The 27507-nt window shown below is 39.2% G+C and overlaps 1 protein-coding gene across 1 annotated transcript in view; it reads left to right on the top strand.

Moving 5' to 3' along the window:
• The window catches only part of NUP155 (nucleoporin 155), a 69677-nt gene continuing 43971 nt past the window's right edge, over nt 1802-27507 (top strand). The window contains exons 1-12 of the mRNA XM_003133893.4: nt 1802-2368; nt 6822-6959; nt 10032-10128; nt 12925-12995; nt 15530-15622; nt 16390-16556; nt 19427-19532; nt 20386-20459; nt 20737-20828; nt 23222-23319; nt 23800-23952; nt 27142-27242. Of these exons, the coding sequence (XP_003133941.2) occupies nt 2239-2368; nt 6822-6959; nt 10032-10128; nt 12925-12995; nt 15530-15622; nt 16390-16556; nt 19427-19532; nt 20386-20459; nt 20737-20828; nt 23222-23319; nt 23800-23952; nt 27142-27242 (1320 nt within the window). The 5' untranslated portion in view covers nt 1802-2238. The remainder of the gene's footprint in view (nt 2369-6821; nt 6960-10031; nt 10129-12924; nt 12996-15529; nt 15623-16389; nt 16557-19426; nt 19533-20385; nt 20460-20736; nt 20829-23221; nt 23320-23799; nt 23953-27141; nt 27243-27507) is intronic.

Below are 27507 nucleotides of genomic sequence, written 5' to 3'. Positions count from 1 at the left end.
ATGGGCTATGGTGAAAAGTCAGAACTTTAAGGACATTGTATTTGGAGGCCGCGTATATAACTGAAAGAAGACTGGTGTGGTGGAAAATAGAAAGAAATGAAGGTGGAAAGGCTTTGGAGGCCGTGTTAATAAATTTTCATCTAAGAGCAAAGGAAATGATATTCTTTTTGATGATTATTGTTTAGAGTGTATAGACAGAGCATTGTTTGAGATAGGAGACTAAGGTGCTGGTGGGCCAATGAGTAAATTTATGTAAATATTTTCATTCAGCAACATTTATTAGGACTATACATGGTTTTACTAAAATTCAGAAATATGGAGTTCCCGTTGTGGCTCAGTAGTTAATGAATCCGACTAGGAACCATGAGGTTTTGGGTTCAATCCCTGACCTTGCTCAGTGGGTTAAGGATCCGGTATTGCAGTGAGCTGTGGTGTAGGCTGGCAGCTACAGCTCCAATTCAACCCCTAGCCTGGGAACCTCCATGTGCCGTGAGTATGGCCCTAAAAATACAAAAAAAAAAAAAAAAAAAAAAAAAAAGTAACTTATTTGAAAGGATAAGCCTAATCCTTATTAATAGACATAATACATATTTCATGAAAAATCACCATAGTTTCTAAAAGTAAACCATTAGCAAGAATAGCATTTATGTATTTGCAGATCTCTTAAATGTTTGGCTGAATAAGAGGTAGCTAAATTCTCATATCTGTTGTTGTGATGTGTTATTTAGTTGAAATATATGCAGAAAAGGAGCCAACGACAGTTATGTAGTAAGAAAGGGAGTATTTTAATAACTTTTTAGACACTTGTGAATAGTCTTCTATGATAGCATACCAAAACTTAATGGTAGTTTTGTAAACACCTTTTCTCATGTATAATTTGAAACCATCAGTGAAATTTTTTTTTGAACTTTGTCAAATTAAAATTCACTAGTCTATGTTGTTCCCGTTGTGGCTCAGAGGGTTATGAACCCCTAGTATCCATGGGGATGTGGGTTCCACCCCTTAGCCATATGCTGCAGATGCAGCCCTAAAAGGACAAAAGACAAAAAAAAAATTCAGTTTCTGGAAGAGTGGGTGATCTGCTGGGTAGCTTACTTTATACCAGGCGCTCTACTATGGGCCCTGGATGAAACAGTGAATTTGACCATCTACTTCCTCTCTGTAATGGGAAATAAGCAAGGCAACAGCTCCGTGCACCCATTGAATATGTCCATAAACATATTTTTTTCACAATAATGACACAAAGTGAAAAGGTAGCAACACACATAAAGGAAGCTTGATTGAGGGTTTTTTTTCTTTTAATTATTGTTGATTTACAACGTTGTGCCAACTTCTGCTGTACAGATTGTTTTTTCCTTTTTGACCACCCCTTGGCATAAGGCGTTCTCCAGCCAGGGATCAGATCCAAGCCATAGTAGCAACCTGTGGCAAGGCTGGATCCTTAACCTCCTATGCTAGGCTAGGATCCAACCTGCTTCCCAGGCTCCAGAGACACCTAAATCTCCTTGCTCCACAGCGGGAACTTCCAGATTATTTTAATTTACACCAGAGCCCGTAAGAAAGGTAGTGAAATTTTGGTTTACATGCAAATTGTTTCTGACCAAGAGTTACCAATTCCTATCCACTTTCAAGAAGTTATTTGGAAAAACAAACTGACGCGCCTACTTATACAGCTGCAGGCATGGGATTCCCATCCGCGAAGCTCGAGAAACCCGAGCGCAAAGGTCCTAGCGCGCGCTAAACCCACCAGAACCAGGGCAGCTTGCGCAGAACCCACATTAACCGACTCCCACCTACACAGCGCCTAGCCGCCCCCTTTCTCTCTACCCTCCCAACCCCCCTTTCCTACCCTCTCCTTCCCAGTCCCTCCCCTTTCCCTTTCCTCCCTCCCTCCCTGCAGGAACCCCCCCCCCCCCGATTTCCCGGCTTCTTCCCGAACCCAGTCATCCAGCCAGCTAGCTCGAAAGCGCCTCCCGCTCGCTAGCCCCACCCCTAACATCCAGCCCAGTCTAACAGCTTCCTCTTCCCAGCTCCGAAATGCTGTGTTCAAATCCCTCCCCGGATGAACCGGAAGTACGTCATGCACTGGCGCCTGTGCGCTCGTTTGGCGCGCGCGCCGTAAGCTTTGGGGCTCAATTAGCGTCTTGGGTTTTCTCTTATTTCTCCTTGCTTTTTGACTTTCTCCGGACGCCGGTGTCTCAGATTTTCGAGATGCCGTCTTCATTGCTGGGGTAGACGATGCCGGCCTCAACGTCGGCCTCAGCCCTGCAGGAAGCTTTGGAAAATGCCGGGCGGCTCATCGACCGTCAATTGCAAGAAGACCGCATGTACCCGGACCTTTCTGAGCTTCTCATGGTGCCTGCCCCAAGTGAGTGATCGATGCCCATATGGTGACTTGTTTCTCGGCCTAAAAGATTCTCGCCTGCCTCTCTAAGTAGGTCCTTATCCCCGAGGTGAATCGGCGAAGACATTCAGAGATTTGGCACGCTGTTTACTGCATTTTTGGAGGGCGGAGAAGAGCCCATTTTCAGTTTTTTGCTCACTTTCTTCATGTAGGTACTTAAGAGGATAGGAGTGAAGAGCATGCCCCCATTTGGAGCAGAAAGAGGTGGTCTCTAACCTTAATGAGCCTCTCATTGCCTTCAGGTGTTTATCATTAAGGCTACATGAGGAGGATCACCTGATCTGAGTCTTAGTTAATTAATTCCTCCTATTATTATTAGAGTAGAACTGAAGAACAGGAAGTTAATTTGGAAATTTACTGTGTTCACTTAAAGATATGCTTTGTTCTGTGTGGAGTTAGTATAATGTGAAGTGCTGGAAGGTGTTAAAAAGAACTACCAGCGGGATAATGGAAGCGATAGGGCAGACCAGCAGTGATGATGGATGAGCAGGGTTGGCACATTTTGTACCAACAAAAAGGAGATGTCTGTAAAATACTTTGATTAGCGATTTTAAGTTAAGGCCAGGGCATATGGAACTATATAAGTTGCTAAGGAAAAAGTCACCACTTTGTGACCTGGAAATTGGAGTAGAGAAGAGTAAGCTGAAGATTTTTGGTAAGCAAGAACCAATATATTCTAACTAGGATGATCTGTGCAGTGTAAACCTAGAAGGCACCACTGAGGATTTATAAAAATTCACTAATTGAGTAGACTTATAATCAAAAAGAAACAAAGCAGATAGTGTTTCTTCCCGACAGCTACTTACCCTAGGCTTGTCTGGTAAGAACTGAGTAACCTATTAGCAACTCTCATCTTGAACAGCACTACTCCTTTTGACTGCCCTACGTCTCAAAGCAAGATGTAGAAAGAGTCCATACACTGTGGTCCTCTCATCATATCTGACCCCAGTCCTGCCTATCCTCTCCACCTTTACACACCCCTGCCTCTTCAACCGAATCTCCTTTCTATTCGGAGAGTATTCTCATCCTCTTTTCCAGTCATACTGAATTTAACATGCTTTCCGTAAGAAACCGCCTCTTCAGGATTTTCTTTTACATGTACCGTTCCATCATTTCTAGAATGTTCTTTGCCTGACAATTCTTCCAGACTGCAACATCACTTTCTCAGGTATGCGGGTTCAGCTGAAGTATCAGCCTGTTCCACCCAAAGAAGCACACTTTGTGAGAAATAATGGAAAGGAGCCTGAACTATTGGAACCAGTCTTTATGAATTCATGGCATGATAAGTAAAGAAAATATAAGACCTGGACCGTTTAAGGAAGGGGAAACAAGTCACTTTCTCTGTAAAGTCTTTCTTAATCGTTTATATCCTCAACAGTTATTAATTCCATCCTCTGTGTTTCCATTCCTGATGAACATTTGCAGTGTTCTATTAAAATTATATTTCAAGATTAAATGGGGAGTTCCTGTCGTGGCTCAGCGGTAACAAACCCAATTAAGTATCTATGAGGATGTGGGTTTGATCCATGGCCTCACTCAGTGGGTTGGGAATCCATTGTTGCCGTGAGTTATGGTATAGGATGCAGACTTGGCTCAGATCCAAAGTTGCTGTGGCTGTGGTGTAGGGTGGCAGCTGTAGCTCCAATTGGACCTACTTACATATGTCACAGGTGCGGCCCTTAAAAAAAAAAAAGGATTGAATGGGATGTCTGATTTGCTTCCGAAAATACATTAGGAAAGGAGTGGATAATGATTGATACAAATGAAACATGGTTGGGCATGTTACCAGAAATTTTTGAAGCTGGGTAATCAATACATAGGGACTGATTGCATTTTTCTCTAGTTGTATATATATTTTTAAATTTTCATGATACATTTTGAAGTTGTTCTATATGTCAGTTTCTCCCAACATCTTTGAATTTTAGGGAGCCTGAAGAGGTGCCTGGGATAAATAGGTCGTCAGATTTGAAACACCCTGTTCAGGACTAGGAAGGACAGACTGAATAGACCAGCCTGGCCCTGCCCTTAGTGTCTGGCATTGGAGCAACAGAAAAGTTGCCAGTTGAGAACACTTTATAATGCAGTCTGGTCCTTCCCCTTCCAGCCCTTGATAAAATGTTGCTCATACGGTATTAGAGACATACCTTATTTTGTTGTGCTTTGCTGTATTGCACTTTATAGATACTGTGTTTCTTACAAATTAAAGGCTTGTGGCAACCTTGCCTTGTCAGATGATGGTTAGCATTTTTTAGCAATAAAGTATTTTTTATTTTTATGTCTTTTTTTATGTAGCTGCCAGCCTTCACCACAGCCATAGGATAGCACTGCCAGATCTGAGCCAAGTCTGTGATCACCACAGCTCATGGCAACACCGGATCTTTAACCCTCTGAGCGAGGCCAGGGATCAAACCTGCATCTTCATGGATACTAGTCAGGTTTTTCACTGCTGAGCCAAAATGGGAACTCCAATAAAGTATTTTTTTAAATTAAGGTGTACACATTGTTTTTTTAGACTTAAGACTTAGACTATAACGTAAACATAACTTACATGCACTGGAAAACCAAAGAATTCATGTAACTCTCCTTATGGAGGTGTTTATTTTATTGCAGTGGTCTAGAACCAAACCCTTAATATCTCTCAGCTATGCCTGTATTTGTGTGTTGATGGGGGTGGAATACATAATGGAAAAAGGTATGGATTGTTTTATTCTTTAAATTTTTCTATTTATTTATTTATTTAGTCTTTTCTGTTCTAGGGCTGCACCCGTGGCATATGGAAGTTCACAGGTTAGGGGTTGAATTGGAGCTGTAGCCGCCAGCACACACCACAGCCACAACAATGAGGGATCCCAGCAGAGTCTGCAACCTACACCACAGCTCAGAGCAACACGGGATCCTTAAACCACTGAGCAAGGCTAGGGATCGAACCTGCATCTTCATGGATGCTAGTCAAATTCGTTTAGGAGCCACGACTGGAACTTTTAATTTTTTTTGGTTTGTTTTTTGTCTTTTTAGGGCCGTACCAGTGGCGTATGGAGGTTCCCAGGCCAGGGGTTGAATCAGAGCTACAGCTGCAGGCCTACCCCACAGCCACAGCAATGTGGGATCTGAGCCATGCCTTTGATCTACACCATAGCTCACGGCAACACAGGATCCTTAACCTACTGAATGAGGCCAGAAATCAAATCCACATCCTCAGGGTTCCTAGTCAGGTTTGTTAACCACTGAGCCACGAAGGAAACTCCATAAATTTATCTAATTTTTAAATGAGAAAGGTAATAGCTGTTCTTTGCGCAATCAATATTTTATTTGTCCACAATTGTTTTATCTGAGGATAACAAAGCAGGGCTTTTTTTTCTTTCCTTCTTTTTTTATTTTTATTTATTTATTTTTTTGTCTTTTTGCTATTTCTTTTTTTTCTTTTTTTTTTTTGTCTTTTTGTTGTTGTTGCTGTTGTTGTTGTTGTTGCTATTTCTTGGGCCGCTCCTGCGGCATATGGAGGTTCCCAGGCTAGAGGTTGAATCGGAGCTGTAGCCACCGGCCTACGCCAGAGCCACAGCAACGCAGGATCCGAGCCGAGGCTGCAACCTACAATACACCACAGCTCACGGCAACGCCGGATCGTTAACCCACTGAGCAAGGGCAGGGACCGAACCCGAAACCTCATGGTTCCTGGTCGGATTCGCTAACCACTGCGCCACAACGGGAACTCCCTTTTTGCTATTTCTTTGGGCCACTCCCGCAGCATATGGAGATTCCCAGGCTAGGGGTCGAATTGGAGCTATAGCCGCCAGCCTACGCCAGAGCCACAGCAACGCAGGATCCGAGCCGCGTCTGCAACCTACACCACAGCTCACGGCAACGCCGGATCCCCAACCCACTGAGCAAGGGCAGGGACCAAACCCGCAACCTCATGGTTCCTAGTCGGATTCGTTAACCACTGCGCCAGGACGGGAACTCCTCCTTCTTTTTTTAAAGCCACACCTGCGGCATGGGGAAGTTCCCAGGACAGGGCTCAAACCTGTGGTCCAGCAATGACCTGAACCACAGCAGTGACAATGCCACACTAGGCTACCAGGAACTCCACAAAGCAATTTTATAAATTTTTTTTTCCATTCATACTAGTAAAATAATAGGAAATACTAAATTACTGAACTAAACATTTCTTATGGAGTCTTTGTGAAAGAGAACCTTCTGTTCAGTGCTGAAACCAATAGTTGCCCCCCATCTTAATACTGGAAATTTCTCAAGTCTCCTTTATGTCGGGTCAGATCTACGTTATTCGCTCTGTACCTTTAGAACCACCAGATGCACTTTTTTTTTTTTTTAGATTGCAGTACTTCTGTATGACCATTTGATACCCCATACATTGTTATTTTAAATAAATGCTTTTTTTTTTCCATTTTATTTTTTGTAGATAATCCTACTGTTTCTGGCATGTCAGATATGGATTATCCTCTACAAGGACCTGGTTTGCTTTCAGTACCCAACCTTCCAGAGATCAGTTCCATCCGAAGAGTTCCTCTCCCACCTGAGCTTGTTGAACAGTTTGGACGTATCCTATTATTTTTTATTTAACACTTTAAAAAATTTAAAAATTGATATTTTTGTTATAATTCTTGTTTTGTGTTTAGTTAGTGTATTGCATGTAAGTTCATATAAGGGATTTATTTAAAATATATTTAAGTATGTGTGTGATTTGCCCTGTGCTTGGAAAATTTCATGTAAATTTGAATGTTAAAAATTGAGTCACATTTGGAGTTCCAGTCCCGGCTCAGTAGTTAATGAATTCAACTAGGAACCATGAGGTTGTGGGTTCGATCCCTGGCCTCGCTCAGTGAGTTAAGGATCTGGTGTTGCCGTGAGCTGTGGTGTAGGTTGCAGACGCAGCTCAGATCCTGTGTTGCTGCATCTCTGGCATAGGCCGCCAGCCTACAGCTCCAACTGGACCCCTAGCCTGGGAATCTCCATATGCCGCAGATGCGGCCCTAGGAAAGGCAAAAAGATCCCCCCCCCAAAAAAAAAGTTGAGTCACATTTAATTGGGGACCTTGAGGACAATGAATTGTTTACAAGAAACTCTGCCTCAAATATTACTTTACAATTAAGTGCTATACACAGAAGTTTTTACTACCCTACTTCTTCAATTCAAATACCCATGGTTTTTGTTTTTATTGTTTCCTATATATTGATATTTTAAAACTGTTATGTGGTTCTGAAAATGTTTAGAACAAACAAAAACTGCCAGGCACCCTCCCCCCCAAAAAAGGTTTTGGTATGTTTTTTCACTTACTAGTACCTTATTTTTTCTTTTGTTGTTACAGCAAGTTTTTTTTTTAAATGATTTTTAATTTTTCTGTCATAGCTGGTTTACTGTGTTGTCAGCTTCTACTGTACAGCAAGGTGGCCCAGTCATATACCTTCTTTTTCTCACATTACCATGTTCCATCATAAGTGACTAGATATGGTTTCCAGTGCTATATAGCAGTACTTACTAGTATCTTAGAATTGAAGTTTATTTTACTTTATTTTATTTTTTTTGTCTTTTGTCTTTTTAGGGCCGCACTCACGGCATATGGAGGTTCCCAGGCTAGGGGTTGAAAAGGAGATGTAGCTGCCGGCCTTTGCCACAGCCACGGCAACGCAGGATCCTAGCTACATCTGTGACCTACACCATAGCTCACAGCAACGCCAGATCCTTAACCCCCTAAGCGAGGCCGGGGATTGAACCCAAATCCTCATGGATGCTAGTAGGGTTCATTAACCACTGAGCCACGATGGGAACTCGTGAACTGAAGTTTATAAGCAATTGCATTTCTAAGGATCACAATAAGAATCTGTATCTAAAGTTGTAGGAAACTGAAATACTAATGGCATCTTCATCAACTGAGTAGTTACATAAAAATTTTAAAGTATGTTAATTTAGTGTGAAAAGGTTTCGTATTTATATATAGTGAGATTTAGAAAGAAGTGAAAAATTAAGGAAAATGCTTATTTATCAAATAAATAGAAAAACCAGTAAAATCTGATGGATTTTTTTTCCCTGTAATTTTTACTGTTCATGAGACTTTGTAAAATGGTGCTGTTAAATATATAATAGCCTGGGAACTTCCATGTGCCGCAGATGTGGCCCTAAACAGCTAAAAATGAATAAATAAATAGGTAATGCACCTTTCTTATAGTCTACCCTTGCTTAGTTTCTTAATATTCTTTAATCTGGTAATACTATACAAGAGACATTTCCTTTAAAGGAAGTTATTCTTTCACAATTGCTTCATTGTCTTATAATTACGTAAATAATTGTTTGTTTTGCAATTTGTATGAGGCTTGTAGGTTGTCACAGCTGCAGCAATCCCAGATCCTTAACCCACTGCTCTGGGATTGAAATGGCACCTCCACAGAGGCAAGCTGGATGATGAACCCACTGCACCACAGTGGGAATTCCTAATCACTCTTGCTCTTATATAATTATAAAAGCTGTTTATATAACTCTTATAAACAGTTTTTTAACGTCCAAGTTCAATGGTATAATTCAGAACCAATTTTGTTAAGTTAGTAATTGTAAAAACATTACATTTGTTCTTCAGAGTACATTTTAAATGGTCAGATAGCATTATTTATATATTTATTTTTCTTTTCAGGGCCGCCCCTGTGGCATATGGAAGTTCCCAGGCTAGGTGTTGAATCGGAGCTGCAGCTGCTGGCTTATACCACAGCAACACCAGATGCAAGCTGCAACTGCAACCTAAGCCACAACCTTGCTTGTGGCAACACCGGATCCTTTAACCTCATGAGCCAGCCTAGGGGATTGAATCGCCTTCTCATGGATACTAGTTGGATTCTTTTTTTTTTTTTCTTTTTTGTCTTTTGTCCTTTTAGGGCCACACCCACAGCATGTGGAGGTTCCCGGGCTAGGGGTCTAATTGGAGTTATAGCCGGCCTACACCACAGCCACAGCAACGCCATATATCTAAGCTGCGTCTGCTACCTACACCATAGCTCATAGCAACACTGGATCCTTAACCCACTGAGCGAGGCCAGGGATTGAACCTATAACCTCATGGTTCCTAGTCGGATTTGTTTCCTCTGCGCCACAACGGGAACTCCACTAGTTGGATTCTTAACCAGCTGAGCCACAAGAGGAACTCCTAGATATCATTGTTTAAAAATTAGAAATTATAAGTGTTTCAGTCATACATTATGGCTTTCATTAAGCTCATTGCAAGTGGATATTTCATTTGCTCTTTCTATTGAAGATAGATAAAATCATACATTTTGTTTATTTATTTATGTATTTATTTGTCTTTTTAGGGCCACACCCATGACATTTGGAGATTTCCAGGCTAGAGGTCGAATCAGCTGCAGCCGCCAGGCTATGCATAGCCACAGCAATGCCAGATTTGAGCCACATCTGCAACCTACACCACAGCTCACAGCAACACCAGATCCTTAACCTACTGCGTGAGGCTAGGGATCGAATCCTCATCCTCATGAATGCTAGTCGGATTCATTACCTCTAAGCTACATTGGGAACTCCATTAGTCATGCATTTTAAATCAAAATCTTTTGAAATAAGTTTAAGCGAGATGAGATTGAAATCTTTTTACCTTACATCCACCCTACCTCAGATATGCAGTGTAACTGCATGATGGGCGTGTTCCCTCCTATTAGTAGAGCTTGGCTCACAATTGACAGTGACATATTCATGTGGAACTATGAAGATGGGTATGTATTTATGGCTGGTTTGCTTTAATATCATTAGAATTTAGATTAGCTTTATTGGAACTACTCTTCTACTTGTTAAAAGCTAACTGGTTTATCTTTCTTTCCTGTAACATCTGGCTTGGTGCTTCTCAGTATACATACCAACCTGGGGATAGGGTTAAAATGTGGATCATGCTGTAATCATTCTTAGTGAGGCTCAAGAGTCTGCATTTATAACAAGCTCTCAGGTGATGCTGTGGATCTGGGTATGACTCTGAATAGCAGGAGTTTTATTTCCTAAGCTCTTCTGTAATAAAGATAGTCTATCAGTAATTCCTTGAGAGATGGTTTGACATTTTTAAAGGCCCCCGTTTTCTTTGAATTTCTGTGTAGTGGTAGGCTGTAAATTTATTCAAGTATTTTAACAGTTTTGTTGTTATTCTTTTTGTTTATTCTTATTTCATTGTTACTCTTAGTGAAGTACTTTAACAGTTTTATTGTAAGTATTATGTAACAGTTGTTGTTGGCTTGACCTTGTATAAATTAAATGTATGTAATAGAGTCTTGAGTGAAGGCCCCAAGGCATTCTTGCTTAATTAGTTTATAGATTTGATTAACTTGCTATTGGCTCTTTGGAATTTTTTTTTTTTTTTTTTGGTCTTTTTGCCTTTTCTAAGGCCATTCCCGCAGCATATGGAGGTTCCCAGGCTAGGGATCTAATCAGAGCTGTAGCTGCTGGCCTATGCCAGAGCCGCAGCAACGCAGGATCCGAGCTCATGGCAACACCAGATCCTCAACTCACTGAGCAAGGCCAGGGATCGAACCTGCAACCTCATGATTCCTAGTCGGATTCGTTAACCACTGAGCCACCATGGGAACTCTGGAAAAATTTTTCTCTTTCATTTCTCCATCACGGTATTAGGTGAGATATGAGATAAGCAGAGGAAGGTCCATATGTATAGTTAAGATGTTATTCTTGCTCCTAAGGAATTAACGAACTTGTTAGGAACACACACAAACACACACAGACACACACACAGTGTCACTGAATCATAATTGACATCAAATGAGAACTTGTAGCTTAAATGAAACCATTTTTGTTTGCTGATCTTTTTTTTACTTACTATTCTTTTTTATTAAAGTACAGTTGATTTGCCGTGTTGTGCCAATTTCTGCTGTATAGCAAAGTGACTTAGTCTTACATGTATATCTATATACCTATGTATATATATTCTTTTTTATATTATTTTCCATCAAGGTCTATCCCAGGAAATTGGATATAGTTCCCTGTGCTATTCAGTAGGATTGTATTATTATTATTATTTTTCGCTGCACCCACAGCTACAGCAACGCCAGATCTTTAACTCACTGTGCCACAAGGGAACTTCTGTGTTAATTTTTTCTTCTAATCAGAACTTTTTTTTCTTTCTTTTGTCTTTTTCTTGTTGTTGTTGTTGCTATTTCTTGGGCCGCGCCCGCGGCATATGGAGGTTCCCAGGCTAGGGGTTGAATCGGAGCTGTAGCCACCGGCCTACGCCAGAGCCACAGCAACGCGGGATCCGAGCCGCGTCTGCAACCTACACCACAGCTCACGGCAACGCCGGATCGTTAACCCACTGAGCAAGGGCAGGGACCGAACCCGCAACCTCATGGTTCCTAGTCGGATTCGTTAACCACTGCGCCACGACGGGAACTCCCTAATCAGAACTTTTCATAGCTATTTTTATTGTTGAAATGCCATATGGTCATAATAGCAGTAATAGATGGTTGTGATTGTTCTTCATGTACCATGAATGTTGCCACAGTTTGTTAATGTTGTACATAATATATTCATTTTTATTCTTTTTTTTTTTTTTTGTCTTTTTGCCTTTTTTAGGGCCGCTTCCTGTGGCATATGGAGGTTCCCAGGCTAGGGGTCTAATCGGAGCTGTAGCTGTCAGCCTACACCACAGCCACAGCAACTTGGGATCCGAGCCGCATCTGCAACCTACACCACAGCTCACGGCAACGCTGGATCCTTAACCCATTGAGCGAGGCCCGGGATCGAACCCGTAACCTCATGGTTCCTAGTTGGATTTGTTAACCACTGCACCATGATGGGAATGCCTTCATTTTTATTCTTAATAATTATGCATGTCCATTATCTTTTTTATGAGAGCCTACACTATATTGATCATAATTGTTTTAAATTACCTGTCTGTTAGTTTGGACATCTATCTCACAGCTAACTCTGTTTCCGTTGACTGCTTTGTTTCTTGACATTGGGGTACTTTTTTGCTTGCTTTTTTGCTCATGCTTTGTTATTCAAAGCCAGACATCACATGTAGGACAGAGGATACTGCAGTAAATCGCCTTTACCCTTAAAAGTGGGCATGTCTCTTCCTTTGCTAGGGCCTAACAGGTGGGCCTTTTTGGTGGGGAGGAGTTGACTTTTTCCAAGTCAGGACTTAAGCTGAGTTTGTTTTTGTTGTGGCAGTGGTTACTATCAGTGGACCACAGGTTTCAAATTCCTTTAGACCTTGCACTTGGGATACAAGTTCGGATCCTCGAGACTTTCTCTCAGTGTTCCTATTCCTGCCTCTGACCCAGCAGTAGATTGCTGTTACTTGAGACTTACAACCTGGTGGAGCATGTTTGGAATAGGAACCAGCATTCTCCCTTTTCTTGGTTTATGCTTAGCCTTTGGCAAGCCTGCATGCTTGGGTCTTGGAACTGAAACAGTTTTATTTGCTGGTTCATTATATTTTGTGGTCTTAAAGACTATTTTAAGATACAACTTTTTCTTTATATAACATGTTTTTCTTCAACTGTTGACAGAGGAGATCTTGCCTATTTTGATGGACTTAGTGAGACTATTCTTGCAGTGGGGCTTGTGAAACCAAAAGCTGGTAAGAAAAATATAAAGATTAAATTATGTTTGTATGTACATAGACTCCAAATATTTTAGGACTAAATGATAACGTATTTTATTTTTATTTTTTAAAATTTTTTGTCTTTTTGCCTTTTCTAGGGCCGCTTCCTGTGGCATATGGAGATTCCCAGGCTAAGGGTCTAATCAGAGCTGTAGCCACCGGCCTACACCAGAGAGCCACAGCAACTCGGGATCCCAGCTGCGTCTGCAACCTACACCACAGCTCACAGCAACGCCGGATCCTTAACCCACTGAGCAAGGCCAGGGATCAAACCTGACTCCTCATGGTTCCTATTCTGATTCGTTAACCACTGAGCCACGACGGGAACTCCTGATAACGTATTTTAAGTGATTTCCTGTTGGAGTTTTGTTTTGAATTACTTCTAATTAGAAATATAGAAAGGGAATAGGAATGTTCAACAATTGACTCACTTTATGGTATACATGAGTCTGCCTTTGTTTATTTTTTTATTTTATTTTTTTGTCTTTTTAGCAATTTCTTGGGCCGCTCCCACGGCATATGGAGGTTCCCAGGCTAGGGGTCGAATTGGAGCTGTAGCCACCGGCCTACGCCAGACCCACAGCAACGCAGGATCTGAGCCACGTCTGCAACCTACACCACAGCTCAGGGCAACGCCGGATCGTTAACCCACTGAGCAAGGGCAGGGATCGAACCTGCAACCTCATGGTTCCTAGTCGGATTTGTTAACCACTGCGCCACGACGGGAACTCCTATTTATTTATTTATTTATTTATTTATTTATTTTGTCTTTTTGCCTTTTCTAGAGCCACTCTCTCGGCATATGGAGAGTCCCAGGCTAGGGGTCGAATCAGAGCTGTAGCCACCGGCCTACGCCAGAGCCACAGCAACTCAGGATCCGTGCTGAGTCTGTGACTACACCACAGCTCACGGCAATGCCGGATCCTTGACCCACTGAGCGAGGCCAGGGATCGAAGCCTCAACCTCATGGTTCCTAGTTGGATTCGGTAACCACTGAGCCATGATGGGAACTCCGAGTCTGCCTTTAAAATTGTTAAACTATAATAATTGAATTTTATCTTGCTTTTTGTTAGTCTTTCTTGATTTACCTCAAGTTTTTTGCATTACACATTTTCATTAATTACTGAATTTAAAAACCATTTTTGTGTCTGTAATTTTAATTCTTGATAGCTCATGGAAGTGAGAACAGTCTTCAAAATAAACCCTAAGAGAAGTTTCTATCGTTGGCACACTATTTTTGGATGTCATAATGTGAAGACAGTGTTAATTAGACATGACATCTTATACTGGTCCACACTTTTTTTTTAAATTTTTAAAATTTTTTTTGTCTTTTTAGGGCTGCACCTGTGGCATATGGAGGTTCCCAGGCTAGGGGTCTAATTGGAGCTACAGCTATTGGCCTACGCCACAGCCATAGCAACACTAGATGCAAGCCTTGTCTGCAGCCTACACCACAGCTCATGGCAATGCCGGATCCTTAACCCACTGAGTGAAGCCAGGGATCAAACCCGAAACCTCATGGTTCCTAGTCGGATTTGTTTCTGCTGTGCCACTGTGGGAACTCCTTTTTTTTTAAAGGCCTAATAATATTTCATTGTATATACATAGCACATTTTGTTTATCCATTCATCCGTTGATGGACGGTTGCTTCCACCTTTTAGGTGTTGTGAATAATGTTATGAACATGAGTAACAACAGAAACTTTTTTTTGTGTCATCTTAGGGCCGCATCCAGGACATATGGAAGTTCCCAGGCTAGGGTCAAATCGAAGCTGTAGCTGCTGCCCTGCACCACAGCCACAGCCATGCCAGATCCAAGTTGTATCTGTGACCTACACCACAGCTTACGGCAACGCTGGATCCTTAACCCACTGATCAAGGCCAGGAATCAAACGTGCATACTCAAAGATGCTAGTTGGGTTTGTTACCACTGAGCCACAACAGGAACTCCATACAAAGTAATTTTTATGTCTACTTTTTAAAAATTTTTTATTTTTTAGGGCCACACCTGCAGCATATGGAATTTCCCAGGCTAGGGGTTGAATCGGAGCTACAGCTGCTGGCCTACACCACAGCCATGGCAATGCTAGATCCGCAAGCCACTGAATGAGGCTACTGATTGAACCTGCAACCTCATGGAGCCTAGTCAGATTCATTACTGCTGAGCCACGACAGGAACTCCAAAATTTTTATGTTTTAATAAACCTAAACTATTTCATAATGTAACACTGATTTTAAATGTCATTAAATACTGAAGTGTTTGTTTCTGAAGTGTTTTTTTAGTACTGTTTTCTTATTAATTGATGACAGGTAGTAATATTTTAACATAAAAATGAACTAAATCACATTGACCCTTTTCATACACCATTTAATCTGTTTAACAGAGCATTGTAAATCAACTATAAAATTTAAAATCCGTAGCTCATATTAAAGATAACTGTATTCTGTTAATGCTTAAATGCTGGATGTTTTCCAGAAAACAGCCCCTAATCCATGTTGACTTTATTTTAGGCATCTTTCAGCCTCACGTACGACACCTCCTGGTTTTGGCAACCCCAGTGGATATTGTGATTCTTGGACTCAGCTATACTAATTTGCAGACAGGTATAGCAATGCACATGTGTTTTTGTAAAATAAATATATTTTGCACAATTTAATATCGTAATTGAAAACTAATCTTTTTCGCTAACTTAACTCTCTAGGCTATTTGCTCTTAGGAAAATATTTCCCTATAGATATGATACCTTTCAGATTAGTTACTTCACCAAAAAATTATTTTGGATATATTTACTATATTCATGTACAGTTCTTAAATGTCCAGTATGAAGGAGGGTTAATAGAAGAGAAATAGTTGTCACTGGTAATTTTTCAATAATGCCTTCAATTTCTTAAAATTTTTTTTGACTAGCCATTTTAACATATGGATCACTGAAATATACATTATTCCTTCCCTTAAAGTAAGAAGCCCTCAATTAATTTATTATAAGCACACTCATTGGTTTCGTTGGCATGATTATTGGTGCCACATCCCTAGGTCTTTTTCCAAAATTTAATCCTTTGAGTTAGTTTTTTGTTTGATGTTTTACTCTGTTTTATATATCTGCATATAACATATAATTATCCGTGCTATATATTTTATGTTTTATATGTATGCGTACTGTAGGGTCTATTTAACATGAATTATCAAATTGTTTACATCAGACTTTTTATAGTAATTTTAAAATGTATGTTACACATACAGTTTATGAAATTTTTGAGCATATCACAAATTCAATAAGAATATCAATTCTGAAGATAATGCAGTGATTATTTTAAACTTTTTAAAAGCTCATATAGTGATTTGAATACTCTTTCTTTAAAAAAAAAAATAGGTTCTGGAGTTCTCAATGACAGTATGTGTGGCGGAATGCAGTTGCTTCCAGATCCTTTATATTCTCTTCCTACTGATAATACTTATCTTTTAACAATAACTTCCACCGATAATGGCAGAATTTTCTTGGCTGGAAAGGATGGCTGTTTATATGAAGTGGCATACCAGGTAAGTCTAGCATTTATAAACACTTTTCTTCTGCCCTTTTAATGGAGTAGGGATAGAGAAGCTTTTGTCTTTATTTACTAATTGTTTAAGCACCTTAATAGAGTCTTAAGAAAAGTAGACAGACATACATTGAAAGTTGTGGTCCTTTATGACTACACCATACCTCTGAAACCCACTCCTCTCCCCAGAGGTAACAGCCATTATCAGTTATGTGTATGTCCTTAATAGAACATGACACATGCATTGATAAATACTTATAGATGTGTCTTTATACATACGTATTTATGGGTGCATATATACATATACAAATATATAGCATACTTTTGTGTATGTATGTTTTTACTTGGATTATTGCTTGTGTTTTGTTTCATAATTGGCTCTTTTCATTTCACCATGTCTTTAAAGTCTTTTCTTGTCAGTATCTGGTAGATATGTGTTGTTCGATTGCTGCATAGTTTCCATAAAATGGATGTACATGATTTATTTAACAATTCTTGGAGTTCCCGTCGTGGCGCAGTGGTTAACAAATCCGACTAGGAACCATGAGGTTGCAGGTTCGATCCCTGCCCTTGCTCAGTGGGTTAACGATCCGGCGTTGCCGTGAGCTGTGGTGTAGGTTGCAGACAAGGCTCGGATCCCGCGTTGCTGTGGCTCTGGCGTAGGCCGGTGGCTCCAGCTCCGATTCGACCCCTAGCCTGGGAACCTCCATATGCCACAAGAGCGGCCCAAGAAATAGTGAAAAGACAAAAACAAACAAACAAACAATTCTTTTCTCTCTTCATTTCTTTCTCTTCTCTTTTTTTTTTTTTTTTTTTTTTTTTTGCTTAGAAGTGTTTTCATTAAGGAGTTCCCACTGTGGCCTAGAGGGTTAGTGACCGGCTTGTTTCTGGGGAGTTGCTGGTTCAATCCCCAGCCTGGTGCAGTAGATTAAGGATCCATCATTGCCCCTGCTATGGCATAGTTTCTGCATAGATGTGGCTTGGATTTGATCCCTGCCCTGGGAACTTCCATATGCCGCCTGTGCAACCAGGGGGGAAAAAAGTTTTTATTAATAGCAATTCCTCTCAAAATGGACTTCTAGGTTTTCAGTTTTTCCCTTTCACAAATAATGGTATAAAAAGTATTCTTTTGCAGCTCTCCTTGTATACATGTGTGCCTATTTTCTAGTGTGGAAACTTAGAATTCTAGTAGTTGAGTTTCAGTATATGTGTGTTTATATATTTTATATATCTATGTATCTTTTGGGGGCTGAATGTGCAGTATATGGAAGTTCCATAGGGATCCAATCGGAGTTGCAGCTGTCAGCCTATACCACAGCCACACTGCATCTGAGCCATCTCTGCAACTTATGTCACAGCTCATGGCAACGCCAAATCCTTAACCCACTGAGTGCAGTTAGGCATCAAACCTGCATCCTCATGAATACTAGATGGGTTCTTAACCTGCTGAACCTCAAAGGGAACTCTCTTAAATTGTATTTTATATTTTCATTTTGTTGTCTTAAAAGTTTTAGACTCTTGGAGTTCCCGTTGTGGCGCAGCAGAAACGAATCCGACTAGAAACCATGAGGTTGTGGGTTCGATCCCTGGCCTCCCTCATTGGGTTAAGGATCCAGCGTTGCTGTGAGCTGTGGTTGTAGGTCACAGACTCGGCTCGGATCCTGTGTTGCTGTGGCTGCAGTGTAGGCCAGCGGCTACAGCTCGGATTTGACCCCTAGCCTGAGAACCTCCATATGCCATGGGAACGGCCCTAGAAATGGCAAAAAGATTAAAAAAAAAAAAAAAAATAGTTTTAGACTCTTAGCAGGCATCTATGATTGTATCTCTTTCCCCTTCCTCTTCATTCTAACACCAATATTTTCATAGTTCTTAATTTTGACCAGATAGAGAAAAAATATTTTTATTACTAGTTAGGTTGAGCATTTTTTCATGTATTTATTGATCATTTGTATTTACTCTGAAATGTCTTTGTATCCTTTGCTCCATTTTTTTTCCCTACTGTATTGTTGTGTTTTTTTCACTAGGTAAACATTAGGAAGTTGTTAAAACAAATATTTTCTTAGTCACACTGCTAGTTAGTGTCAGAGATAGGATTAGAACTGAAGTTAGCGCCTTTTTTTTTTTTTTTTTTGTCTTTTTAGGGCCATATCCATGGCATATGGAATTTCCCAGGCTAGGGGTCGAATCGGAGATGTAGCTGCCAGCCTACACCACAGCCACAGCAGCGCAGAATCTGAGCTGCATCTGTGACCTACACCACAACTCAAAGCAATGCTGGATCCTAAACTCCCTGAGCAACCCAGGAATTGAACCTGAGTCCTCATGGATCCTGGTTGGGTTCACTACCACTGAGCCATGATGAGAAAAATGTTAAATTGTTTTACAAAGTTTTGTTTTAGATTCAAATATGGCAGAACTCAGTCACTGAGGGCTAGACTATAGATTGTGATGCTGATGGCTACTATTTTTTAAATTTCTTTTTAGCATTATTGGGAAGAGATAAAAATACCTCTATCCTATGTTCTTTTAGCACTTATAGACTATGTTTATTTTTTTCCTTATTGCTTTCAAATAGGAGTTTTTAAGATAATTAAAATGAGTTCACTAATGTAGCATTATGCGGTTGCTGGAATAGACATAGTTGATTTCATTGAGAACATTCTGATTTGACTTTAGTTAAATATGTTTTCTATTTTTAAGTACAGGACTAAGCTTAGTAATTCCTAGTACTTACTTTTGAGTAGTATGTCTCATTTTATTTATAATTATTGGTATTTCACTAAGATTTGAGAATTTTCGTAAACTTGGGTATATAATCTATGACGGAGATACCTACATTTACAAGTCTTCTTTATATTTTTTTCTTAAAAGGCAGAAGCAGGTTGGTTTAGCCAGAGATGTAGGAAAATAAACCACTCAAAGAGCTCACTTTCTTTCCTTGTTCCTTCGTTACTACAGTTTACATTCTCTGAAGATGGTGAGTAGAAAACAAATTTGACAAAGAAAAAAATTTCAACAATTGTTGACCTAACATTCTCTTCAGAAATTCTCATTTTAAATTGAGAGTTTCATATTAAATAGCATTTGTTATACATTTGTGTGGTCTTTTAAAGGGATGGTAAAACAGAAACAGCCTAAGTTACATTTCCAATTTCTTATAAATGTAGCATCATAGAACATTTGTTTAAGATAGCTGTATATACTTAAGCCAAACATGTGTGTATGAGTTAGATATTCAGACATTTAATATATGTTTTGCCTGGTCTAGAAAAAAATTCTCAGTATAAAATACGTGTATCTGAGTTTTTAATAAACTGAGAGATATAGGCATTGGAAGTAATTGGAAAGACTTAGTAAAATGATATAAATGCACCTAAAGATGTTATTGTGACTGAATTTTTAAATTGTTTTCTTTCACACAATGAATTATGAAACTCAACTGGAAGTTTCTTGAAGGAATGAAGCAGATTTGATTATTTTATGTGTTTCTAGAATATAGCAAGCATTCATTAAATGTTTGTTGAATGAAGAAATAATTTGTAACTTGTTTCTGATTTGACTTAAAAATTCATTTAGAGGACAAAATACCTTATTCATGATGCTCTTAACCCAGTCACAGTATTTGATGTCTGCTTTTTTTCTCGTGTTGTCTGAACAAAAGACTTCCTGGCTTTGTCCTTATGCAGCTGTACTAAGACTTACAAGCAAAGCAAAAGGAAAGGCCAGAATGCAAATCAGCGATTTTAATTTGTTGTTAAGTGGCTACTGTGTTTGATTTATTAACCTCTGGGGTTTTTTGTTTTTTGTTTTTTGTTGTTTTTTTTTTTTAGATCCTATTGTTCAAATTGCAGTTGATAATTCAAGAAATATTTTATATACACGATCTGAGAAAGGAGTAATTCAGGTAAGTATTGACATTATACCACCATTTCAGAGGGGAAGAACATTCCTGTTCTAAGAAAAAAGATTTAGTCATTCTTAGACTTTTCCCAAACCACTTCTTAGCACCCCTTTTTTATGAAATTGTAACTCTGAATGTTTCCATACGTATATGGAATACCAAAATTAAAGGATCCCAGAGAGGAAAAATGTATTTAATAAATACTTATTAGAAAGATTAGTGTATAAAATGTATACAGTTTATAATCTTGTTTAAGTAGGTATATTTTTTTTATTCGCAGGTGTATGATTTGGGCCATGATGGACAAGGAATGAATCGAGTTGCTTCAGTGTCCCAGAATTCTATTGTCTCTGCTGCTGGAAACATTGCTAGGTAATAATGTAATTTACTGTCACATGTTTCTTTTGAAGCATTAATTATAATATTTGTATGTAGTATACTGAAATGATTCCCTCCTCAAATCATTTCTGGAAGATAAGGATGTTGAAGATGACATTGTGGGTTATGTTTGAAACTGTTGCTAGAGATGCTTCCTTTTATTTCATTCTCTTCTTCTTTTTGTTTTGGCCGAGCCTGCAGCATGTGCAAGTTCCCAGGCCAGGGATCCAACCTGCACCACAGCAGCAACCCAAACTGCTGCAGCGACAATGCCAACTCCTTAACTTGCTGTGCCATAAGAGAACTCCTGTTTTTTTTTTATGTTGGAAGGTTTGAAACATAAGGCAGACTGGTTTTATAGAGTAAAATACAGCTGGATGTAGGTTTTTCCTTGGAGACTTAAATTGTGCTTTAAGTGGTCTATACAAGCATTACAGGTATTGTGACTAGAAAACTGCAAATGTCTAAGTTTTCCTCTCTTATAACTACTCTATGCTTTTAACAGGTCTGCATGGTAGTTTCTTTGGTCTGATAATTTATACAAATACTGTTTGGGAGTGCAGAATTTCTCAAATGTATTATCCTCACTGTATTCTTCAGGAAACTGAAACTAAAGGACACTATAATTTGCCTGAGTCTAACTCCTCAATAAGTGCTGAGACCTAACCTAGAAGCCAAGTCTTCAGACACTAATCACTGCTGTTTGCATACATCACAACTGACTTAGCTGCATTCTGCATTCTCTTCACCTAACAACAAAGACCTCAGACTTCCAGCTTCTATTGTCTGTGTGCTTGGTTCACTGCTACAGTCAGATATCCTAGTGAAAAAAATCAGCATGTTTGCTTTGCTTTTCAAGTGACCAGAAACATTTTTGAGGCAGACAATTTAAAACAAAGAGTTAGTTGCCTTTTTTTTTTTTCCCCAACTATTTTTGGGAAATTTTTTCAAGGAAGTTGCAGACATTATGACTTTCACCCTTAACTCCTTCAGCTTCTGTCTCCTATGCTCTTAGATACTACAATATCATTGCCACACCTAAAAAATTAATAAATTTGTAATGTTATTATAATCATTTGGTGTCTGTTAGAATCAGTGGTTTCCCAAATCATTTATAGCTTTACATTTTTCTCCAGATTCAGTCAGAGCTAATGAGCTGCATTGGTCATTAGTCTCTTTAATATAAAACAGACCTCTTATGGCCTTTCCTTTTTCAAATGTTAACATTTAGGAGAGTGGGGTAGGAAAGTTATTTATAGAATATCCCAATTTTTGAATTTGTCTTTATCCCTCATATATAGATTCAGGGTAACATTTTTAGCTAACATATAGATGATATGAACTTTTCTTACAGCATTGAATCAGGAGGCCCATGATACCAGTTTTGCTGTTGTGAATACTTGGTTAAGATGGCATTCACCAGATCTCTCCATTATGAGATTTCATTGTTTTCCCTTTTTAATTGGTGGTAATTCTCTCTTTTTTTTTTTTTTTTTTTTGGTTTTTATGCACCCACGGCATATGGAGGTTCCCAGGCTAGGGGTTGAATTGGAGCTGTAGCTGCCAGCCTACACCACAGCCACAGTGATGTGGGATCCAAACCACATCTGCAGCCTACACCCCAGCTTGTGGCAATGCCAGATCCTTAACCCATTGAGCTAGGCCAGGGATCAAACCTGCATCCTCATGGATGCTAGTCATATTTTTCTGCTAAGCCACGATGGGAACTCCTGGTGGTAATCTTTATAATGATAATATGATACTCAAAGAACACTTTGTTCCCTATTAAATATTTACCCAATGGGTTTATCCTTCTTTTATGATCTTTGAAAGAAGAGTTACCTTTTTTTTTTCCGGCCACACTCATGGCATATGGAAGTTCCTAGCCCAGGGATTGAATCCAAGACATAGCTGTGGCAACACCAGCTCCTTAACCCATTGCACCACAGTGGAAGCTCTGCATTATTTTTTTTTTTTTTTTTGTCTTTTCAGGGCTGCACCCGCAGCATATGGAGGTTCCCAGGCTAGGGGTCTAATCGGAGCTGTAGCCGCTGTCCTGTGCCATAGCCGCAGCAACGCCAGATCCGAGCTGAGTCTTTAACCTGCACCACGGCTCATAGCAAGGCCAGGGATCGAGCCTGCATCCTCTTGGATGCTAGTCAGATTCATTGCCGCTTAGCCACGACAGGAATTTCTCTGAGTTATTAATATAAACAGTGCACATTCAGGAGTTTTGCCAGTTCTCGGTGCTTTTGTATTACTTTCTCAAAAAGTTAGTCCTAGACTATTTTAGCATACTTAAACACTTAAAAATGATAGCGGAATATGTTTCTTAATAATTTAGCAGATACATTTTAAAAATAAACGTTAGTTTTTCTTTTTCCTAGGACCATAGATCGTTCTGTTTTTAAACCAATTGTTCAAATAGCAGTAATTGAAAACTCCGAATCACTGGACTGTCAGTTATTGGCTGTCACACATGCAGGTATGTTGTTTTATTTATATGTGTGCTATTACTGTGATAACTTTTGATATGCTTCAGATTTGGAAATTTATGATTAAGTTCTTCTATATCAATTATTCAGCCATATTAACTATTCATAATATTAAGGATTTTGAAAATCAGAGGATTCCTCTGACTCTGTCTCCTCATTTTATAAATGTAAAACCAGGCCTGAAAGTGGCTAACTTTCAGTGACAGAACCTGAATTGGAATGCAGGCACTCTTGTCTTAGAGTTGTAGGTTTTTTTGTCCTGAAATATGTTGATTTACCTCTCAATTCCAAGTGATGATGTCTTAGAAAGCCCTTCAGCTAATATAGTAGTACACACATGGTGATTTAAGATCAGTGAGGAAAGTGGCTTTAACAGAGTTTTCTGTTTTTCTGTGGAGGTGTTTCAACAACACATGTGCCTCATGTCTTTTATTTCATGTTAATGATGGATAATTTTACCCCATTATCAGGTGTAAGGCTATATTTCAGCACTTGTCCATTTAGACAACCATTGGCACGACCTAATTCACTGATACTGGTCCACGTCCGTCTACCTCCTGGATTCTCAGCGTCTTCAACTGTGGAAAAACCTTCAAAAGTACATAAAGCTCTTTACAGTAAAGGTAAATTCTGAAATACTATCAGATGAAAATTATTAAAATGAGAATACATTTTAAATTGTTTTATTACCTTTTTATATTAACTCACTAGTCAAAGACAACGTTATATCCATCATAACAGAGTCTGAACTTTGTTCCTTCAGGATAGTTAGGAAAACTCAAATTAGGGAGTTCTGCTATGGTACAGTGGATTGAGAATCCAACTGCAGGAGCTTGGGTTGCTGCAGAGGCAAGGGTTTGATCCCATTGTTGTACAGTGAGTTAAAGGATCCAGCATTGTCACAGCTCTGGCTTAAATCACAGGTACAGACTGGATTCAGTCCCTGGCCCGGGAACTTCTGTATGCCTCACGTGTGGCCATAGAAACAAAAACAAACTAAAAAAACCTCAAATGCCTTTTCTGATAAGCATGCCTGCTCTGTCAGAGTCTTTATGGATCTGGAGAGTTTTTGGTTTTGTTAATTTTTTTCTTTTTATGGCTGCTCCTGTGGCACATGGAAATTCCTGGTCTCGGGGTTGAATTACAGATGCAGCTTCAGGCGTACACCACAGCCATGGCAACCCTGAGTCCCAGCTGCATCTGCAGCCTGTGCTGCAGCTTGTGGTAGCACCAGATCCTTAACCCACTGAGCTAGGCCAAGGTTCAAACCTGAATCCTCATGAATACCATGTCAGGTTCTTAACTTGCTGAGCCACTATGGGAACTCTAAGAATTTTGCTTGCAAGAATATGATACTTTGATGCAAGCACTTTTGGATTCATAATTAAGTTTAAAACAGGAAATTCTTGGGTTTTCAGGGGTTTTTTTGTTTTGTTTTTTCCATTGATTTCTTTTTCGGCTGCCCTGTGGCATATGGGGTTCCTGGGGCAGGGACTGGATCCAAGCTGCAGTTGCTATCTAAGCCACAGCTGTAGCAATGCCAGATCCTTAACCCACTGTGCTTGGGATTGAACCTGTGTCCTAGTGTTCCCAAGACACTGCTGATCCTCTTGCACCACAGCAGGAACTCCTGAATTTTTTTTTTTTTTTTTTTTTTTTTTTTAGTCTTATTTTAGGGCTGCACCCTCAGCATATGGAAGTTCCCAGGCTAGGGGTGGAATCGGAACTGTAGCTGTCAGCTTACGCCACAGCCACAGCAACGCAGGATCCGAGCTACTTCTTCGATCTATGCCACAGCTCTTAGCAACACCAGATCCTTAACCCTGATAGAGGCCAGCGATTGATCCTGCATCCTCATGGATACTAGTCTGGTTCATAACCCACTGAGCCACAAGGAACTCCCTGAAATTCTAGTTAATCATAAAAACTTGAAAAATCTGTGTGCTTTCCCCCAATACATGAAAGCATTTGTAGAACATTTACTTTGACTTTCTAATCATTCTAAAGCCTTTTCTCTGCTTATTTTACTGTCTTCTAATATTTACTAATACTCAAATGAAACTTCCTTTACAAATACAATTTTTTCAAATACATGGTATCATGTGCCTTCACAGCATTTTAATAACAGTTTTAATTGATATATAAGCCTCATACCATAAAACATAGCCTTTTAAAGCGTGCAGTCCAGTAGTGTTTAGTTTATTCACCAAGTTGTACAACTGTCTCTGCTATCTAATTCTAGAACATTTTCATCACTTCAGAAAGAAACCCTTTACCCATTAGCAGTCACTCCTATTCCTCCTTCTTCCAGCCTTGGGAAGTCACGAGTCCACTTTCTTCTGTCTTTATGGATTTGCCTGTTCTGGACATTTCATTTAGATGCAGTTGGACAATGCAGGACTGGTTTCTTTCACTTAGCATATGCTCTCAAGGTTCATCTAGTGTAGCAGGTTCATTTGTTATTACTGCTCAATAATACTTCACTGTGTGAGTGTACCCCATTATGTTTCCCATCCATCGTTTGGTGGGCATTTGGACTGTTCATATTTTTTGGCTATAATGAGTGATCCTGTTAGAATATTCCTATATAAGTTCAGTTTTTTTGGTTTTGCCTTTGTATTTTTTTATTTGCTTGTTTGTTTAGCTGCACCTTCAGCATGTGAAAGTTCCTAGCCCAGGGATTGAACACACATCCTCGTAAACATTATATCAGGTTCTTAACTCACTGAGTCACAACAGGAACTCTAAGTTTTAAAGTTAGAAATCTAGGGAGTTTCTGTTGTGGCTCAGCAGGTTATGAACCCGCCTAGTTTCCTTGAGGATGTGGGTTCAATCCCTGGCCTTGCTCAGTGGGTTAAGGATCTGGTGTTGTCGTGAGCTGCGGTTTAGGTCACAGACGTGGCTGGAATCCAGCATTGCTGTGGCCATGGTGTAGGCCAGCAGCTACACCTCCGATTTGGTCCCAAGCCTGGGAACTTAACATGTGCCACAGGTGTGGCCCTAAAAGAATAAAAAAATTTTTTAAAATCTAGAAATTCATTGAATAAAAATACTGTAATATCAGTTATGTGTATGATGAAACCAAATTTCAGTTTTTCAAACTTTATACACTACATTTTAATAAAACATTTTTCTGCCACCTTGATATAAACTAAACTCAATTTTTTACAATCTAGTTAGATATTTTACTAATTAATTATGATCCAGTCACCAGTAGCCATTCAGTGGACTCAAGTTTGTATCATTGGAGTCAATATAAAAGGAGCAGATTAGTGGGAGGCACTGCAGTTGAGCACAGGAGAATGTATTTCAAAATCAAACTGTAGTATAAGCTAATATTGCTTAGGCGATGCTTTTAGTACACTTATCTCTGCCATTCCACTAGTAACTTCATCACTTATATTCATTTGTGTTTGAATTAACTAGTACATGAACTCTCTTTCACTGAATATTAGATACCATTGATTGTAAGTCACAATTTTTTATGTACAGAATACTTTTTTAAAATGTACTAATTAAATTGATAAACCCATTGATTACAAATATATCCTCACTTTAGAAATATTAAAATGTTAAAAAAAAATTGTGTTTACATGAAAGAAATACAGTGAAAGATCTAGGACACTTAATAGTACTACCCTGGCAATAATTATAAATCCTTTTAAGGGATTTATTTTTGTTTATCTGGCAATTTGTTTATTAAGATTAATGCTGCATATGTATCCATATGAATGTCACTGGTATTATTGTGATTACTGAGGACATGTATCACTTGACATCATATAAAAAGATTTTGCATGTTAAACTTTTAGGTATTCTATTGATGGCAGCCTCAGAAAATGAAGATAATGACATCTTGTGGTGTGTCAACCATGATACATTTCCTTTCCAAAAACCAATGATGGAAACCCAGGTTAGTTTTCTTGAGAGATTTTAAAGAATTTTTTACATAATCTTTCAGTGAAGAATGAAATTGTAAGAAACTTTATCTTTTGATTTATTTCTGTTTACATCTAATAATCTTATGTGATTAGAAGTCATACTAAAAAGGTATATTCTGTTAATTCTTTGCTTATCCTCTCTGAGGTTAGAGCTCATTATGGTAATCATTTAAAAACTCTTTAAAGAAAACACTGGAACCTTTTTTTTTTTTTTTTTTTTTTTCTTCTTTTTAGGGC

The sequence above is a fragment of the Sus scrofa genome, chromosome 16 (assembly GCF_000003025.6).
Source record: "Sus scrofa isolate TJ Tabasco breed Duroc chromosome 16, Sscrofa11.1, whole genome shotgun sequence".
NCBI lineage: Eukaryota > Metazoa > Chordata > Mammalia > Artiodactyla > Suidae > Sus > Sus scrofa.
The sequence above is the reverse complement of the archived record's forward strand: the minus strand, read 5'-3'. Positions and strand labels throughout refer to the sequence as shown.